Below are 20303 nucleotides of genomic sequence, written 5' to 3' on the forward strand. Positions count from 1 at the left end.
CTGGCTGTGCCACATTAAGTCAATTGTTACACTAAGGACTGGACACACACATAAGTCATTTGAAACAAGCACTCCACAGTTAACAGTGAGTTTCGGTTCATCACAGTGCACACAAAAACTAAAATAAAGCTTTGAGTTAACGGTACAATCCATTCTGATGAGGCGGCTTTGTTTTTTGTACTGTGATGTGTGGCAATCTTGGGAAATAGCACAAGCGCAGTCGTCATAGAGTGCCCGCTCGTGTGGTCAGGTTAGGGCTGAGTGCTTACCGTGTCAGGCATTCCGTGACTGAGTGCTTTGTCTGTGGTCATTAGGCCACAAGGCACGTCTGGCGGGTGGGATAGCTGAGTTCCGTGAGTGAAGTCATTCATGGGTGTGCCACTTGCGTTGCCATGGGGAAAGTCGAAGTTTCCGTGCCCCTGGTAACTGTTGCCTAACATGCAAAACAATCCAAAACAATTCCACAATGAAATCTCTGAGGTCACAGCCCTGCAGCCTGAAGTCCTGCTTATAATTTCAATTCTTTCGAAAATATTTAACTTTCTAAACAGTCAGTGGAGGTGTATGGAAGGAAAGAGGATGCAGTCCAAACCATCATGTTCACCTCACCCTGGCTCACTCACAACAGTTGAGGACTGAGAAATGTCTGAGTATGTCTCCGGATGGCCCTGAATGTCTGTTGTATGAAAACGAGAAGTAAATCTTGACCCTAACACTGCGATCTGAGAGGATCTATCACACATCTGGGAACAATGAGACACTACAGACAGTGACAAAAGAATGTGGTATGATGGGCATTGGGTACATTCGCTTTTCTTTTGTGAACTGAAAAATGAGAAAATGAGAATTTGGCTTGTATTTTATTTTAAATGGCTGTCGCTGACATCCTAAAACTGAAACCGAGGTGTTTCCCTATTTCAAATGATATTTAGTGGAAATCCAGTATTGCAAAAAGGTTCATATTTCCATTTTGTTATTTCCCCACTTGTGTTCACATATGGCTCAGAAGCTTTAGTAGATGGCTACACCACTACGGCACTTCTGATCACGGAGTTGGACACGTGTTGCTTTGCTTTAAAGACATAGAACTTTGGTCTTTTGAAAAATACCATAAGAGTGACCTTTAGACATGAGGATATGAGTCCTAAAAAGTCAGTCAGGATGTTCCTCTCACTATAATTACTCAATACCAATTCAAATGATGACATACATTATATGAACAAAAGTATTTGGCCACACCTGTTGATTATTGAATTCAGGTGTTTCAATCAGACCCATTGCCACAGGTGTATAAAATCAAGCAGCTAGCCATGCAGTCTCCATTTGCAAACATTTGTGATACAAAATGGGTCCTTCTGAAGAGCTCAGTGACTTCAAGCGTGGTACTGTGATAGAATGCCACATTTGCAATAAGACGGTTCGTGAAATCTCATCCCTGCTGGATATTCCATGGTCAACTGTAAGTGATATTATTAGAAAGTGGAAGCGTTTAGGAACAACAGCAACTCAGCCACGAAGCGGAAGACCACATAAAATCACAGAGCGGGGTCAACGACTGCTAAGGCGCATGGTGCATAAAAGTCTTCCACTGGCATTAATGTAAGCACAAAAACTGTGCGGCGGTAGCTTCATGGAATGGGTTTCCATGGCCGAGCAGCTGCATGCAAGCCTCACATCACCAACTCTAATGCCAAGTGTTGGATGGAGTGGTGTAAAGCACACTGACACTGGACTGTGGAGCAGTGGAAACGTGTTCTGTGGAGTGACAAATCACGCTTCTCTGTTTAGCAGTCAGATGGGCGAGTATGGGTTTGGCAGATGCCGGGAGAACGTTACCTGCCTGACTGCATTGTGCCAACTGTGAAGTTTGGTGGAGGAGGATTAATGGTATGGGGCTGTTTTTCAGGGTTTGGGCTAGGCCCCTTATCTCCAGTGAAGGGCAATCTTAATGCTTCAGCATACCAAGACATTTTGGACAATGCTATGCTTCCAACTTTATGGCAACAGTTTGGGGAATGCCCTTTTCTATTCCAACATGACTGTGCCCCAGTGCACAAAGCAAGGACTATAAAGACATGGTTTGATGAGTTCAGTGTGGAAGAACTTGACTGGCCTGCACAGAGCCCTGACCTCAACCCCATCGAGCACCTTTGGGATGAACTGGAATGGAGATTGCGAGCCAGGCCTTTTCGTTCAACATCAGTGCCTGACCTCATAAATGCTCTACAGAATGAATGGGCACAAATTCCCACAGAAACACTCCAAAATCTTGTGGAAAGCCTTCCAAGAAGAGTGGAAGCTGTTATAGCTGCAAAAGGGGGACCAACTCCATATTAAAGTATATCGTCGCTGTTGGGCGGAAACCCCGTATGTCCATAACTGTTACTTTTCAGGAAATGAAAAAAAACCCTGTGTTTTTAAAATAATAAATAATAATAAAACACTGTGTCGTCAAAGTTGGTGTTGTGTTTTTAAATATGGTCAGATACTTGCATGTGTCATTACATTATTAATATTTTACCAAAATCAAGCTCAAATGGAGTTAAGAGGTTTTTGACCCAGCAAATTGTCTGTCGTTGATTTGAACGACCACATTTGAGGTAGTAAGTGCATGGCATTATGCATGGGTTAAAGATCTCCAGCTTGCAGAGATTTTAGATCAGGCAATAAATTATTACTAGTGTATATGTGCTCTGATAGCCTATTACCAGACCCGAATGCAATTTTATTAAAAACAAGCACTGACGTGGTGTTTTTTTGGACGAGTTTTAACCAATGGTAGCCTGTTAACTTAGGCGACGTACTGGCACAAGAGCACTGTTCTTATCCAATCAACAACTAGTTTCAACTGTCTGTGAGGCGGTGCCAGGAAGTATTTGCGGGGACTGTATCAGTTGACTACTGCACAATAGGCTAGCATGCGTTCAAATAGATGGATCGTGGAAGCGAAACTTGTAGCTAAAGGTTGGCGCAGACACAAGCACAATAGAACAGGGGGTGAAAAATAAATGGCGATAGACTTGATTAGATGAAAACGGTAAAGACGGACAAACGTTCGGCGTATGTTGTCACAAATTAAATGTCACCGGGAGCTGCTTTGCACCGTGTGTTTGAAAAAATACAGTATGGGACAAGCGGCAAAGGGCATTGTCTCGGCATGATACAGATTCCTCACACAAAGCAGCTGTTCGGGCTATTATACGTCAGTGTTGCCGGGAGCTATGGCCACTGTAGCTGCTGCCGCTTCATCCATCCAAAACCGCGTGTGCAATCATAAAGTCCGCATTTATAGTGGAACATGACCTGTCTTTCAGGATAGCGCCAGCGCTAGTTGACCTGTGCAAAACATCACAGGGCAGAACTGCGCTCTCCAAACTTAGCGTGTCAAATACACAGGCCAGCTACCTACCCACTCATGACATTGCCTGTCACATTAGGCAATTTTTAGCGTACAAGATGTCAAAACAGATGTTTTCACAGAACGTTGACGAGTCCACACACCGCAACATGAACAGAATTCTCAATGTATTGGTCCAATTCTATAATGATTACTTGGACGAAGTTGTAACACAGCATCTTACTACTCGACCAAGTTTTATTGAAGTTGCACTTTTCATTTTTAATAGCATTTAAGAAAAAAGGAAGTACTTTTAATTTGAGCATGGTAATACAAAATTGTGTTAATGTTTTGCATTTGGCCAAAATCTCGTTATAAAAGATTAAGTGCTATGAACATGCTATTGAAGACAGAATTGGCTATGACTAGATGGCAAATGCTAGACTAAACTGCGCTCCAACCTACTGTGGTTTGCCTGTACTTTTCTCCGCTCCCACATGTCTCAGGCCTCAAATACATAAAACATTAGCCTTTAGAGACTTAGTGTTTCTTGAGTAAAGAAAACGTTGTACTTATTCAACCAGTTTTTAATTCAGCCTTGCATTGCAGCTCTTGCATTGCAAACAACCAGAGAAAATGTGCATTTAACAAATAACAATGGAACACCAACAATAAATAAATAAATAAATAAATGTCAAATAGATATAAAATACATAAATAGATATAAAAAACAGGTAGTCCATCATAAGATTAAGCGATCCTGCACTAACAATAACAACCACACGAAGAACATTAACAATTTATCTGTCACTTTGTGTATGTGTATGTAGATAACTGCATGTGAGTGACTGAGTGTGTGTGTATCTGTTTCCTAATGTTTTAGAGTTCAGTTTATCTATCCACAACAATTTATCAACAATCAACAATTATGAACAATTTATTAACAGTCTATCACTTTGTGTGTTTGTGTACATACCTGCATCTGAGTGACTGAGTGTGTGTTTGTGTTTCCTAGTGTTTTAGATTGTCATAAAAGCTGTGGAAGTCTTTCAGTATGACCTCCTTGAGGTCTTGGAGGTGTTTGTATTTCATCTCTTTGATCTTCTGGCTCTCTGTGTAGAGCGGTGTGACTGCAGGTGTGTCTGAGGTGGTGTGTCGGAGCTGGTGCTTTGGAAATGGAGTCCAGTTATCTGAGTGCTGGATCTTGAAGTCCATCGTCCCATTGATGTTGTACGTAATAACATAAAGAAAGAAAAAGTTGACAGAGTTTGAACACCACCATTTACACAGCATCATCAAACAGTTAGCATACAATACAAAGAATAATTTTACATAACAGAAGCAAGTAACTGTGCAACATCATGACTTTTGACCTGAACTGGTGAGAGAGACATGGTTTTAGTTTGATAGTTACCTGATGGCTCTGACATCATGGATAGAAGGATCACCAGGTTTGATCCCTGGGCAGATAGACTTGCAGAGCCTCAGTTTGGTGAAGTCTTGGAAGAAGGTATGGTCCACATACACTGGGATCCAAAATTATTGGGACACTCACTTCTTTTTCTGAAAACCCACAATATTTTTGCTGCATATTCCATCAGACATTGGGAAAATCATATTTATGTCAATGTCAATTTCAGCTTTATCTTCTGTGACCATGTTCCAACCTTGTTAGGTTTATATAGGCTTCAGTATGAGTGTTCAATTAGGGGGCAGGGCAACGTTCAATCAGGCCTAATTGAAGTGATGGTCATTTTTGTTCACTTGTCTGCACTCAATAAGTATGTAGGTACCTTTTAAAATTAAGTTAATGTCATGGAATTGTCAGTTTGTTTGGCAGAATTAATGTCATACATATTATTAAAATGTTGGAAATAAGGGTAGTCATCAGGCAATTGTGTGCCAACCACATAAAGAGATGTTTTGAAAATGTTAATAGTTGCCAAAACATGTAACTGTTTTCGCCACACTATAAATTAGGTTTGAGTGATAAAACTAATAGCTACATGGACACATCCACACTTAACCACAAAATGCCCAAGTGTGCCAATAATTTTGGACCCTCGTGTATCTGACTTCATACGGGTTGGGCTTGGACCGCACCCTCTTCATCAGGGCAATATATTCAGCCGGGACATAGATTTCCTGGTTTCTCAGACGCCTCTCAATGACACTGTGCACTGAGTCACATTCCATCTGTGTGTGCCCCTTCTCCAGGGTGACTACCTTTTTCATCCCTGTGGCAAACATTAGAAGAGCGTTGCTGAGCACCGAATTGCAGTTTTGGTACCCACAACCATCACTCCACAAAATGTACTCCTCATACTCCTTATGCTCAGAGAGGAAATAGGTGACACATGATGCAAACTCACTGGCAGCCAGTGATCCCTCACCTTCATGCCAGACATAGCAAGTGGCATTGTGCGTAGACATGTCATAAATTGTAAAGCTGTGGACGGCGAGTTTTGTCTTGTAGTAAAGCGCTGACGCTTTCAATCTGGGGCAGAGGAGGAGGGCTTGCAGATTCATGCAGACAACCATGGTCATTCGCATCATTTTTGTCCTGCACTTTTGCCGCATGGGCCTCTTCCTTATTAAGAAAGTGGTCCTGCCATTCATTATCTGGCAAGTTGCCAGCCTTGAAGAAGCAGCAGGTGTTACACTAGTCCTTCTTTGGATGGTAAAGACCCAGGTTCTGCCGCTTAAATTCTTCTGAGAACACCTGCCTTGATAACGGTCTCAGCATCTTCTCCTCAGCAGCACGATGGTACACTTTATGCAGGTCAATCATGGACTGAAAGACAGGCTCCAGGTACTGTTTTGATGTTGATGACCTACAGTAGTGGGAGGGCACCTTAGGGAGATCCTGTAGAAAACTCCTCATGAACACGAGCCTCACCTCTGTGGCATGATGCTGCATTCTTCTGTGTATTGCCTGTGTCTTTCACCCAGTTAAGGGCAGACCATTCCCCTATTCCAAGCGTTGCCAAAAGCAAACTCCTGCACACCCTCCTTCTCTCCTCATCAACATTTAAAAAGAAAACAAGAGTAGATTACCTTCTTGAATTTTCAGACCCCCTTCTCCTCTGTACTGGGGTGACATCGCACATACATCCTTTTCTCTTCCCAGTTCATGTTCTCCATTTAAAAATCCTCTCTCTGTCTGCCTCTCCTATTTTACTGCAGTGCTTGGAAGACTTCACATATGCAGCTGACTGGCATCTCGGTCCCATCACCCGGGGCTCCTTGGTAACCTCTTCCTTCTTGCTCCTCCCAATGTAGGGCCGTCCTATCATTCTTCTCCTTTTCTGCACACACTTCTTCCAATTACTTTCATTCTTGCGCTTTCTTCCTCCAACTGTGTCATCCTCAGCCCCATCATGGGAATCTTAAAAAATACAACAACAAAAAAACATTAGTGTGTGTGTGCGTGTGTGTGTCTGTATTACCCACTGTGACTACTGCTGTGAAATGTGCACTCAACACTCATTAGCACTCATTATACATTGTAATATAAATTCCTATACAACTCATCAATCATTAACACATTATTCACTCTACCTGTGTCCACTTTAAATTCCTCTCTCTCTACACTCTCTAGTGCTGTCTCCTCATCTTCTCTCTCTGAGCTGGGATCACCTCTCCCTACTCCTGGGTCTTCCTCTCTGTTGCTCTCGCCATCTGAGCTGTCACTGTCTGTATCTGTGTCTACAACTGGCCTTAGCTTGTTTGCCTCCTCATATGACACACTGACCATCGCACATATTTCCATCCAGGGACACAGACATTGCTACTGTAAAAAAACGAACAAAAAACCCCCGGTAATATCAGCTTAGTGTGCCTCAAAAGGTTACAGTAGCATCATGTTGAGGCAAGAAGTTGCATGGTTTGTTATGTTTTCATTAGCGTTATTAAGCTTCTCATGGTTTTCAGTTTGCATTTGCTATATTTTAATGTTAAATCGCTGTTTCCTCAAAGCTAAAATTAGCGAGCATTTTTCAAATCTAGTTTTCTAATCGCGCCGGTTTTAGCACACACGCTAAATGGCTAGTCACATACCATAGCATGTTTTCACTCTTTATCTTTGTAGCCATGTGTTTCTATGCCACATGGAAGCAAACAATTTTAAGTAGCGACTGATCAAGTGAACGATAGGCTATAACATTAGTCTGATCATTTCTTGTCATATAGCTTACTATCTAGACTCCTCAGCAAGCTAGCTGCTATACTTAATCTATCATCGGCGTTTCAATAATGGACAGAGTTTTAATTGAGTTTTCTAATAAGTATTACTTTCGATGAAGAAGGGATTGATCTAGCGAGAGAAAGCCTATGAATACTCTGATCATTTCTTGTCACATCGCTAGCTAGCTACACTAGTCTCCTCAGCAAACACTTCCATCTATAAGCACAATGTTAACATCAGGGCTAAATTTGATTAATATACACTGCATATTTTTAACTGAGTTTGCAACCTAGGGCTAATTTGAAAACATTTTTTACCTCAGCCATTTTTTACCTGAGCTACTTACCTCAGATGCATCAGACGAAGTCAGATGAAATCACCTCGTCGCTGTTCACCTTCAGCTCAGCCATGTGCGGCACTTCATTCAAGGAAACGGGCGGGGTGTAAATATTTGTAAAACCCACAGACAGACATAAAGGGTGACTAATAGCATTGATTTATGAAAAAAAATAAAAATGACAAAATATGGAGATACGAAGTCTCCGCCCAACAGCAACGATATGTATTTGAATACAATGTCATTACAGTCCCTGTTGGTGTAATGGTCAGGCATCCAAATACTTTTGTCCATATAGTGTAGTTTGGCTGCACTGGATTAGCTATTCAGCTAGCTAGTATTGGTGCACGTCCTTATAAAACTTTCATCAAATGCTTTAAATGTTTTGTTTCCCATGTGAAATGTTGTCATAATTAAACAATATAGACTGTATTTTATGTATCGCAGTAAAAAAAATCACTCAAGTTTAGCTATTTAGATTTTGACATCACTTGGACAGAGTTTGTGAGAATCACCCAAGTATACACCACATTCACACTTCTAATTACATATTTTTAAAAATTAAAAACACATTAAATCCAAAGTATTTAGATTACGTTACTTACCTTGAGTAATCTAACAATACATTACAAACTACATTTTAGGGCAAGTATTCTGGAATCTGTAGTGGAATACATATTAAAAGTAACCCTCCCAACCCTGTACGCTTGTAATTACAAGGTCGTCATAATTTGCTAAGCAAAGGTAGAAGGGTAAAGAAAAAAAGACTTTATCACTCTGAACTGGCCAAATCATTTTAAAGAGGGAAAGCCCTTCCAGGATCTATCTTCATGCATTCTTTGTAAATGAACTTCAGACATAGAAATTGGTGTAACGAGCAGCTCTGGGTCCAATGGTCCTGCGCCTGGCTGGCCTGCTTGATTGGCAGGTCCTACCTTGGCCACTGTACTCTCCGCTGCTGCCCCCATGCGCAGGGGGGACTGGCGGGTAGGGGATGGGGCCAGACCCCAGCTGCGCGATCGTGTTCATCACGTTGGGAAGGATCATCTGGCTGGGGCTCATGGTCTTGAAGTGCTTGGCCAGGGGGCCATCCGGGTCCTCCTTGATGTGGACATCTGACTTCATGGTGACTGGCCTCCAGCTGCATGTGGGGTCAATGGTGACCTCCTCAAACTCTGAGCTGTGGAAGAAAGTGCAGGACACACCGCATGCTGCAGGGTCAGTGCCCTTTAAGCAAATGAACTTCCCATACATTCTTTGAGACATTAGCTGAAGGACGTGCACACACCGGTGATGTCTGCACTTCGTTCGGAGAGCGAGAGAACACTATGTCAATGAGAATGATTCACAATGCTGTGCAAAATGATTTAGGGATTTAGCCCTTTTTTTACATGAGGAAAGCAAAAATTTGTGAATATTTTAGCCTTTTCTTCTCATATAGCTTACTTTGCAGATGAGTTCTTACTGCAACACATCCTTACTCTAGAGTGGCCTTCGTACTGTTTGGGATTGGATAATGACATCTGAGCCTAATCCATATTCTTTTAGTGTCTTTGAGATACTATCTTCATGTCTTCCTCATCCCTCTTAGATGGCTTTTTGGGGTCTTCCAGTCCTGTGTTTGTTTATTACAGATGACTTGTCTACCTGTTGATTATGCTTTGAACACCACACCATGGGGTGATGCTAGCCATTTCACTCAGCGTTTTTCTTTTTTTGGACAGTGACACAGTTCTATAGCAATCTTATCCCTATAAAAATATATACATCCATGTATTATAACTTCTAACAGTATCCAAGACATATTCTACTGTTAAAGACTAGACAGTAAGGCCATGACAAAGTGTGTTATTATTTCTTAAAGGGTTCCAGGAACAGAGAGAACTTACTTTTGTATGCCGTTCAGAATACCCCACATGTACTGGTCGACCTCCAGTCCCTCCAACAATGCCGTTTTACTTGGGGGGGGGGGGGGGTGGAGTGCAGAGAGAGACACTCATTACTTACAGTTCCCAAACTCAGCCAGATGTGAATCTCCAGAGTGTTGTTTGTCATTTAAATGATTCCACTTACTTGCACACTGGGCACCTCCACGTCCCCCGCTCACAGTTCAGCTGCAGGTAGGATTCCAGATCAAAACACTGCAGGGTGAGAAAACAAACGCTTATGAGCTTTTTCAGAAGAAGGGCAGCAGATGCTGAACACTGTACTAGGATCAGTGTGATGTTGTGAGCTTTTTCAGAAGAAAGGTGGCAGATGCTGAAGGCATTACCTCACTGCCCTGCCCATCAAAGCCAACTGCATTCCAAGGACCGGACATCCTAGGAGACATTCTTATAATCGCTCTGCTGTTAATTACTATTGTCTATCAATCTTAAATATCTTAAAGTACATTGTATAACTTGTCTTTAACTCTATCTGCCCAGTGCAGGCCAGAAGCAGATGGCCTCTGAGCCCGGTTCTGCTCAAGGTTTCTTCCTGATAATGAGTTTTTCCTTGCCACTGTTGCCTTAGGCTTGCTCTCAGGGGGTCTCAGGCCTGGGAACAATGTAAAGCTGCTTTGTGACAACTTGTGTTGTAAAAATCGCTATACAAATAAAAATGAATTGAATTGAATTGAATTGAAGGCTATAGTAGGATCAGTGTGACATTACAGACACTGAACACTGAACTAAGTGTGACACTATGAGGTTTTTCAGAAGATGGGCAGTGGATGCTGAATGCTGTACTGGGATCAGTGTAAAACCCATCTTGGGGAAACAGTTTGGGGCCCCCACTTGCCTGGACATGTTTACAGTCGTGGCCCCTGGCCGGAAGCTGTATTCTGCGGAAGGTGATGGGGCACTTGAGGGACACCTTGATGGCCGTCTGCTCCACGCTGTCCTCCCTGTTTAATGTTGCTTTGCCCGATGACACGGCCACACTGCTGAAGTTCCGCTTGACTGGGGAAAATGGGTGATCAGAATTAGAGGCAAGGGGGGAGGGCAAAGTATAAAACAAGGGCAAAGATGTCCTCAGTGTGTACTTTTAATTAGCATTTTCTTTATGCTTTTTACCCCTTTCTCAGCCTTTTGGAAGTGCCAGTTTTACTACATCACACCCTCTGTACTTACGCAGCAGCACTGAAGCAAGACAAATACAATCTTCCAATACATTCACATGCAGTCTACAGTTATTTTTCACACTACAAGTCCCACAATGTACCAGAGCAAAGCAAATAGCAAATGGAGGACAGCACATCCGACCAACCCAAACACCATTTTTGACATGTACTTAACAGGCATGTATACAGTAATTAGTGGCTGAAATTAACTTCAGGGTTTCTGGGGAAAAAAGTCAATAATATTTTGAACATGCAATGCAGAAATAAAGTTTAGCTGCACTCACAAAGCACACGCTAAACCTATGAAAGGCTGATTAATACTTGGTATGTTCAACCACTTTCCCTGGGTTTCATGTCCTTACGCTCCCGACATTGAGAGGCCAAGCATACTTTTGTTGATGCAATGCTCTGCTGGAAGCAGCCTCTTCTTCAGCAAGCCCTGCAGAACGGAGCGCACTGATGGCCGGTGCACCAGCTGCAGCACGAATAGGTGGGACTGCAAGGAGACTAGAGACCTCAGTCACGGCAAAAGCACACACATTTCACAGGCACCTACTGCTGTTTTCAGACATCTTACTACTGTTATTTAAGTCTTACTATTACTATCACATTCTTCGATTACTGTAACTATCATAAATTCTATTTAAATACAACTTAGTTTGTCCTTATAAGGTTTATGGATACTGCAAGTACAAAAGATTCATGATTTTTCTCTTCATGTTAACCATGTTAGTTTTAAAATTAATTTTCATTTTAATTTTCAGGGACAAGGAAACCAAGACTTTGAGGGTCTCTAATTGGCGGCTTTTGTGTAGGAGGTTGGGACTCACGCAGCAACAGGCTGTAACAGTAATCTGGATGGTGTTCCTCCCTGGCTGGCACACATGCTTCAGGTGCAGGGGCTTGTGGGAGGTCTTGTTGTCGCCTCTCTCAATGGTGAGGGGTGTGGCATTGACGCTGACCTGCACAGACATTGGCCAGTTGGTGTTCATCTGCCGGTCCTCATGGTGGTAGCACTTAAACTGCAGCTCCAGGTCTGACCTGCATGGGGGGGCACATGAGGCATGAACTTAATCAGCCAATCACACTAGAGCATTGCACAGCATGGCACGGTGTGGCATACCCACCTCCACATGAGAGTCTGGTGTACAGATGGGCGCAGGTGGAAGACATGGTTGCTGACGGCCAGGTTGTGCTCCAGGCGGAAGGGCTGCAGGACGACTCCGTCTCTGACCGGGAATGTCAGCCGCAGCTCTTCGTTGGGATTGGCTTAGAGGGCAAGAGAGAGAGCGTGACCACTCCTCCCTTTCAGTATCCATGGCAAAGCAATCACCCTGCTTTCTCATGTTTGCCAGAGAACAGAGTTAGAGTGCTGCCTGGGAAGCGGCGTGAATACACATAGTAGCGGCTGGGAAGCTCCAGAAGGTTGGAGGATCTAATGCTAAGTTGGCTTTGTGGCTGCACCCTCAAAATAAGCACTTAATCTAAGATCACTTTTGTAAGCATTCAACTGTATAAATGGATCAAATGTAATCTATGTAAACCCCTTAGAGAGGGGGGAAGTATGTGTGCAGTTTAGAATAATAACCCAATCATAGGTATTACAATTACAGGTCATACCATTTCAGAATGTTTGATTTATATATACAGTACATAAATGCACACTTAAACATAAATGTATACCCCTTAGTCTTATGCACCATACACATACTGTAGAAATGCCACTTGCCATTTGAAAAATCACACAACCTTTGAAGTAGCGATGTGAAACACAGATACTGTAGAAAAGGGCCACATGTTTCTGTCTTTGTCTGTCTTTGTCTTTGTTTGCGCACCATCCCCGCCTCTCACAGACACTTTGTTTACAACCTAGTTGAAACCTGCCCAAACCGGTCCTGCAGCTCCCCTTATCAGCAGGACCCCCGCAGGTATCCCAAGGCACAGGCGCACCCCCAAGGACGGCCCACAGGTCACCATTTGCCCTCTGAACTGTCCGTATCCTTTGGCCACCACTCAGAGCCTCAATAGGGCCAAGGATACGGGACAATATAAAGGTGGTGGTGACCTCTCCTACCTCAATACCATGCCAACACCTGCAGAGTGTAGAACTGGGGAGACCAAGCCCTTGGGGACCAAGCATTGTGTTGTTATTGTGTGCGTCTGTGCCAAAGTAAGTAGTATGCCTAAGTTCAACTGGTTGTAATACAATTGTCTGTAGAGAGAGAAGGGTGTGTGTGTGCGTCAATTAAGATAGTGTTTGTCCTTCATGTATAGATGTTCTCATAGCTGTAACCGTTGATGCAGCCTACATGTCAGTAATAGTGATCTTAGTGCAATGTACATTGCAATACCGTTTGAACGCCTGCTTGTATATATTGAATACAGATAAATGTATGTATATAATTGCTATAATAGCACTACAATGTGGCATTGTATATTGCATATTCAAATATGATCCATCAGTTCTGATTTATTGTTCTTCTAAATATTTCCAGAAAACCACACACACCCTCACAACACATGCAACTCACACACACACTCTCACACACACACACATCCACCCATTCCAAAATCCCCAATAAACATCTGAACCCGGAACCTGACTCCTGTGTCCTGACTGACACCCCACTGTGACAGCAATTTAGCCTGAATCTAGTTACGGGTGAAACTGCCCCCTCAGTTTCAGATTTCATTCTTATTTTATACCTAAAATGATATATAAACACTAGCAACAGAACTTCAAGTAATACTTGACTCATATGTAACATACTGCTTATTTAAGAAAGTGGTTTTTACAGTACTTTACAGAAAGGCAGTCAGCTGGCTTTTTCCATGACCATTTAATCAAGACTGGTGATGACAATATTGGTCAACTACAGTTTGTTCATTAATACACAATATTTGGCTTATGGGCTGCACTTTATTAGCAGGCAGCTCTTAGCATGATGTTTTATTTCTCTGATACAGTCATTAGTTATAACTGATCACTTTGAGTCTCTCAGCTGACAGGTACCATCACCCACAAAGCAGCAGAGTCCATGAATTCATGTTGTCTTTAGCTGAAGGCTCACAGCCCTGATCACAAATCTGTGTTTATGGGCTGTTGAAAGAACCAAGTAATGTGCGGAATGTGTGCATTTTGGGGTTTTTTGGGGAGGCGGGACAGTGGGAGGGTAGGCGTACTCACTCAGGGGAGGGGGGACAGCAGCGATATTTGGTTTCATTTCTGTGTGAAAGGGTGGCTTCACATCCTGGTTTGGGGACAAGTACGGATGTACACTACTCACTGGGGTCATGGGAGGAGTGGGGTTGCCCGGTACCGGAGATTGGGGGTAGTTACCTACAGGCCGAGGGGGCTGCCATGGAGAGAGAAACAGGCATTGGTTACCGGAAAGCAGAGCCCAGCTACATGCTTAGATTAAGATTCTATAACTGCTTCAACACAGATCAGCAACAATATAAACAACCATCTCATTCACTCAGACGGCAAGGCTGAACAGAAAACCAGGCAAGATGTTCACTAAGCAGAGAGGAGTGGCTAAACTAAAATTCACTACTAGAGAAGACATTTTGAGCTGTACAGACTGTAAGTGTAAAATTAACAGGGAATTTACAAAGCCAATAAATGTAAATGACATACTGGTGGCTCCTCAATGGAATTAAAGCATTGAACAAGTCGTTTTTTGCACTGTTAAGTTTATGTTTACTGTGTACATAACAGTAGCGAATACATTTCATAACAGAGACGAAGGTAATTAAAGTTTATGAGACTAAAGTTCACAGTGGAGACAGTGAATACAGTTCTTGGCAGAAACTTTATGACCAAAGAAACAGTGATAGCAGCGATGTAACATACCCCATTGACACTTCCCTGGTTGTAAGTATATCCACTCAGTCCATTAAATGGCTCTTGCTGAAAAAAATAAATAAAAAGGTACTTGCATATGAAACTGAAATGTATACTGTGAGTGTGGTCTGGTGCAGCACAGACTGTAAGCAAAGGTGACATCCGCAGTGAGGTCTTACTTTGTAATAGGGCCCCATGCCCACCCCTGGAGGAGGGTACTGCCCAGGGCCCTGTTGGCCCTGAATCCTCTGCGCAGGATAGCTGGGGGACCGTAGTGGCCTGCTCTGGCTGGGGGTGGGGTATTGCCCCTGATGGGTGGGGTACTGGCTATTTGGTCCATACTGGTGGTTTCCATAATTACACTGAGGGGGTGGGAGAAAGAACAAAATGAATTCAAATAGAACTGTCAGGATATGTTAGAAATGGAAGAAATTGATTTAAATGATGCAGAAGTACTAGATAAACTTCAAAAACTTAAAACAAATAAGGCAGCAGGCCCCGATGGAATATATCCAAGAGTTCTCAGAAAACTAGCCAAAGTGGTTTACAAGCCTCTGACAGTTATTTTTAAGCAATCTCATTTCATTTCACTGGAGAAATACCAGATAACTGGAAACATGGCAGTGTAATACCTATCTACTAGAAAGGAGACCGGACTGATCCAGGAAATTATAGGCCTGTCAGCTTAATTTGTATCACATGTAAATTACTGGAATCCATCATTAGGGATAATTTGGAATTATTCCTTGAACAAAATGGTATTTTATATGACAGCCAGCATGGTTTTTGCAGAGGGAGATCATGCTTAACAAACCTCCTGGACTTTTTTGAGGAAGCTATAGTGTGTTTAGACTCAAACCAAGCTTATGATACTATCTATTTGGACTTTCAAAAGGCATTCGACAAAAGTACCACATGAGAGGCTCATAGTGAAAATGAAATCTGCAGGAATTACAGCAGCTATCACTGAGTGAGTTCGAAGTTGGTTGTCTAGTAGAAAGCAGACTGTAACTGCAGGAGGAAGTGTATCAGAGCAGGGTCATGTATGAAGTGGAGTCCCGTAGGGATCGTTGTTGGGGCCTTTGCTATTCCTTATATACATAAATGATCTTCATGCAGAGGTTAGTAGTAAAATAGTAAAATTTGCAGATGATACAAAACAAGGGGGTCTAGCCAACAGTATAGAATCAACTAAGGTAATACCAGAAGACCTAAACAGCATCCAAAAGTGGGAAGATACCTGGCAGATGACATTCAATTTAGCTAAATGTAAAGCCTTGCATGTGGGAAATAAGAACCTTAGACAAGACTACTGCATGGGGGGAAAAAACTAGAATGTGCTCAATTTGAAAAAGACTTGGGAGCAATAGTTGACCCAAGCTTAACAGGATCTAGGCAGTGTGTTGTAGCAGCAAAAAAGGCCAACAGGATGCTAGGATATGTAGCCAAAAGTATTACTTATAAATCTAAAGAGATTATATTGAAATTATACAATGCTTTAGTCAGACCTCACTTGGAATATTGTGTACAGTTCTGGGCAAGAAAGATATTGAGGTTCCTGAAAAAGTTCAAAGAAGGGCAACTGAATTAGTTCCTGGTATGAAATATAAAAGCTACGAGGAAAGACTCAAATTACTTAACCTATTTAGACTTAGCAAGAGGAGACTTAGGGGTGATTTAATAGAGGTTTTTAAATTTATGACAGGACTCAATAAGGTTAACTACAATACATTTTTTAGGGTGAGTTCAGTTTGTAGAATAAGGGGACATAAATGGAAACTAGTTAAGAGTAAGTTCTGCACTGATATAAGGAAGTGTTAGAGTTTTTAAAGAGTTATCGATACATGGAATAGGTTGCCAGGTCATGTAGTTGAGGCAGAGACCCTTGCTGTGTTCAAGTCCAGACTTGATGCAGTTTTGGATATTCTCTAATTGTAATGCGAGTTTAGTTGGGCCGAATGGCCTGTTCTCATCATATGTTCTTATATTCTAAATGGGCACCTGTGTGACTCATGTAATGTCCAGGTGCAAAACAAGATGCTAGATTCAGACAGCAAATCAAATGACAAGGAGTCTTATGAATGTTGTGGATCTAACTGTGTCAGAGCACTGGGGGACACAAATATACATTTCTAATTTCATTTCTCTGTTGCATCACAACTAAGCGTGGTGGCAGGTCAATTAAAAAGTCAGTAAAAGCTGTGGTATGAATGCTATTTGCATTCCACTAAACACTTTCCCACTTTAGAGGGGAGACCAGGACATGTTTTATGGGTTGGCAAAGGGGTGCCTCTGACCTCCCCTGAGTAGGGCCTCTTCATGGCCTGCATGGGGAGCACCTGGGACCTGGGCCCGGGGTATCCCTGCTGGGGCATGCGCTGGCCATGGCCGCCGAAGGGGCTCATGCCCTGGGCTCTGGGCTGGCTCATGCTCATGGGCGGCCCGCTCATGCCAGAGGCATTCATACCCCCGCCCATAACCCCACCCATTCCCCCGCCCATCCCCACAGGGCTCATGCTCATGTCGGGCTGCATGGAGGGGGGGCTGCGGGGGCCTGGCTGGTTCAGGAACTGGCTGTTGTAGGCCTGGGTTGGGCCCATCTGGAAAGAGGAACACATCTGTAGGAGAGAAGCAGCATGAGTTAGTACCTCCTAATACCTAATACCTGCAGAATTCACATCAGAGTTTCCACATGACACAGTGACAGAATGATGTGCAACATAACATTGGGCATCTTTTGGCTGTAGTACTAAACCCACGGCATCATGATTGCACTGCGTTTCACCCTTCACTTTGAGCAAATATAATCTAGCTTTACTTTGTTCTTCAGCTACACATCAAGAGTTTGGAGCTCAAAGAAATTAACATAAAAGATTATGTAGAAGGATCCAGAAAAAGAGCTAAATTTTTCTTCAAAGTTACACTACAGTTAGATTTAATAGATGCTTAGTTAAGCTGCGGTAAGTAGTAACTAGGCCTAGTGACACCTACAAAAATAAAGGATAAATACACTCAGTGACCATTTTATTAGGTAAACCTGTATACCTCTTTATTGATGCCAATATCTAATCAGCCAATCATCTGGCAGCAACTCAATGCATAAAATCATGAAGATATAGCTAAGAGGTTCACTTGCTGTTAAGACCAGACACCAGAATGGGTAGGAAATCTGATTGACTTGAGCGACTGTGGGGTGGTTGTTGGTGCCAGAGGCGGTGGCTTGAGTATCTCAGAAACGGCTGGTCTCTTGGGATTTTCACGCGCAGTCTCTAGCATGTATAGAGAATAGTACGAAAAACAAAAACATCCAGCAAGCGGCAGTTCTGTGGGCGAAAACGGGCAGAGGTCAGAGGAGAATGGCCAGACTGGTCCAAGCTGACAGGAAGGTGACAGTAACCCAAATAACCACAAGTTACAACAGTGCTATGCAGAAAAGCATTTCTGAACATACAACACGTCGAACATTGAGAACAGCAGCAGAAGCTCCCTCCGGGTACCACTCCTGTCAGCTAAGAACAGGGCACTGAGGCTACAGTGGGCACAGACTCATCAAAACTGGATGGTAAACGACTGGAAAAACATTGCCTGGTCTGACGAATCTCGATTTCTACTGTGATATGCAGATGGTAGGGTCAGAATTTGGCATGAACAACATGAATTCATGGATCCATCCTGCCTTGTGTCAAAGGTTCAGCCTAGAGGTGGTGGTGTAATGGTGTGGGGAACATTTTCTTGGCACACAGTAGGCACCTCAATACCAATTGAGCATTGTTTAAATGCCACAGCCTACCTGAGTATTGTTGCTGACCATGAGCATCCATTTATGACCACAGTCTATCCATCTTCTAATTTCCAGCTGGATAATGCGCCATGCCACAAAGCACACGTCATCTCAAACTGGTTCCAGGAACATGACAATGAGTTCAGTGTACTCCAATGGCCTTCACAGTCACCAGATCTCAATCCAACAGAGCACCTTTGGGATGTAGTGGAACGGGACATTTGCAGCATGAATGTGCAGCCAACAAATCTACTGCATGATGCTATCATGTCAGCATGGAGCAGAATCTCTAAGGAATGTTTCCAGCACCTTGTTGAATCCAAAAATTATGGAAGACGAATTAGGGAAGAATTCAGGCCGTACTGGGGGCAAAGGGGGGTCCTACCCAGTATTAGAGAGGTGTATCTAATAAAGCGGTCACTGAGTGTATATGTTTTAAGTATCTGTGGGAGATGTGGCAGGTGAGTGTGGCTGTAGATGCTGGATTAGGTGTAAGGGGGTGGGCGTAGCTGCTTCCTACCGGACCATACTGGTTCATGTCCTTGTTCTGTGTCTCGTGCAGGGCAGCGACCGTGGCAGTGGCTGTGGCAGTTGCTGTGGCAGCAGCGGCAGCAACAGCCGCGGCGGCAGCAGCAGCGGCAGGCTGGGTGAAGTCGGCAGGAGGGCGCGTGTGTGGGGGCATTCCCATACCACCAGGGGCATTCGGACCTCCCGGGTAGCTTCAGAACACAGATGCCGATCATTATGTTGAACTGTGGCATGCACAACTGTTCAAGCCACTTTTTCAGAGGGATGGTGTAAGCTGCTCTGGATAAGAGCATCAGCTAATTAACAATAATGTAATGTACTGTAATTATGTCAACACAGGCTTTTGCACATTTAACAATCAACTGGGCTTATTCCATGTTGTGTCAACTGAAAAAGCAGACATTCACTTCATTCTCAAACCAGGGCATGTTGGATTCAATTTTTTCATGATTTTTTCAAGATCATGATTTTTCAGGCATGGGCGTACCCTTTGACCTGCCTCCGCCCACGTTTTGGGTTCTAGCTTGCTGTCTGCCAAGCTCTCTGCTGTGTTGGGCACAGGTGCAGACGTGCCTCACCTCCCACTGAATCCCCCTCCCGGGTAGCCGCCCCGCCCATACACCCCCGCCTGCACGTAGGGCTGGCTGGAGCTGGATTTGGTGGGGTACTGCTGCTGCTGGCCAGAGAACTGAGGTGAGATGATCCCGGGGTTGTTCCCAGACATGCCTGGAGCCATGGGGTTGCCACCGGGGTTCATGGGATTGCTGTTCACCATTGGGTTGCCTAGGACCTGTTTTTATAATAAACAGCAGAGTGATTTTTGTCAGCAAGGGCTCAACACTGGAGCAGACCATGGGCCAACACAGAAACAATCAAACTGTGTCTTTGCTTTGATGGCCTTCCATAGAAACTGTAGATCACTCTGCAGGAAAACTGAGGTACTCTGGCTGCAAGCCTGGTCATTCGTCACAGTATGATGTACCAAAATAACAAATAAATACAAAAACAAAACACAACTGATAAACGTTGGGCAAATGTAAATGCACATTTTTATAAAACTTTTTATTAATTTGTATCTATTTAGCATCTAAGAGAAGCAGATGCACATCCATTAATCTCCAGGTGCAAAAGACAGTGACACTGACAAAGGTAAACTGTAGAGGTTGAAACACTGTATTTTGCCA

The 20303-nt window shown here is 43.3% G+C and overlaps 1 protein-coding gene across 5 annotated transcripts in view; it reads right to left on the minus strand.

The window, feature by feature from the left end:
- Positions 1-20303, minus strand: part of zmiz1a (zinc finger, MIZ-type containing 1a) — a 191807-nt gene that overhangs the window by 1827 nt on the left and 169677 nt on the right. For 4 of the 5 annotated variants that reach the window (XM_036547494.1, XM_036547491.1, XM_036547492.1 and 1 more), the window contains 14 exons: positions 19698-19909; positions 19112-19310; positions 17108-17428; positions 14990-15172; positions 14820-14876; positions 14151-14319; positions 12091-12232; positions 11794-12004; positions 11354-11459; positions 10642-10802; positions 9934-10001; positions 9750-9818; positions 8796-9040; positions 270-433 (listed from right to left, as the gene is read on the minus strand). In XM_036547494.1, coding sequence (XP_036403387.1) covers positions 270-433; positions 8796-9040; positions 9750-9818; positions 9934-10001; positions 10642-10802; positions 11354-11459; positions 11794-12004; positions 12091-12232; positions 14151-14319; positions 14820-14876; positions 14990-15172; positions 17108-17428; positions 19112-19310; positions 19698-19909 — 2307 coding nt within the window. Of the gene's footprint in view, positions 1-269; positions 434-6191; positions 6726-7869; positions 7942-8795; positions 9041-9749; positions 9819-9933; positions 10002-10641; positions 10803-11353; positions 11460-11793; positions 12005-12090; positions 12233-14150; positions 14320-14819; positions 14877-14989; positions 15173-17107; positions 17429-19111; positions 19311-19697; positions 19910-20303 lie in introns of those variants that run through there. The other variant, XM_036547495.1, reaches the window with a different exon arrangement.

Source organism: Megalops cyprinoides, chromosome 15 (genome assembly GCF_013368585.1).
Source record: "Megalops cyprinoides isolate fMegCyp1 chromosome 15, fMegCyp1.pri, whole genome shotgun sequence".
NCBI classification, from domain to species: Eukaryota; Metazoa; Chordata; class Actinopteri; order Elopiformes; family Megalopidae; genus Megalops; species Megalops cyprinoides.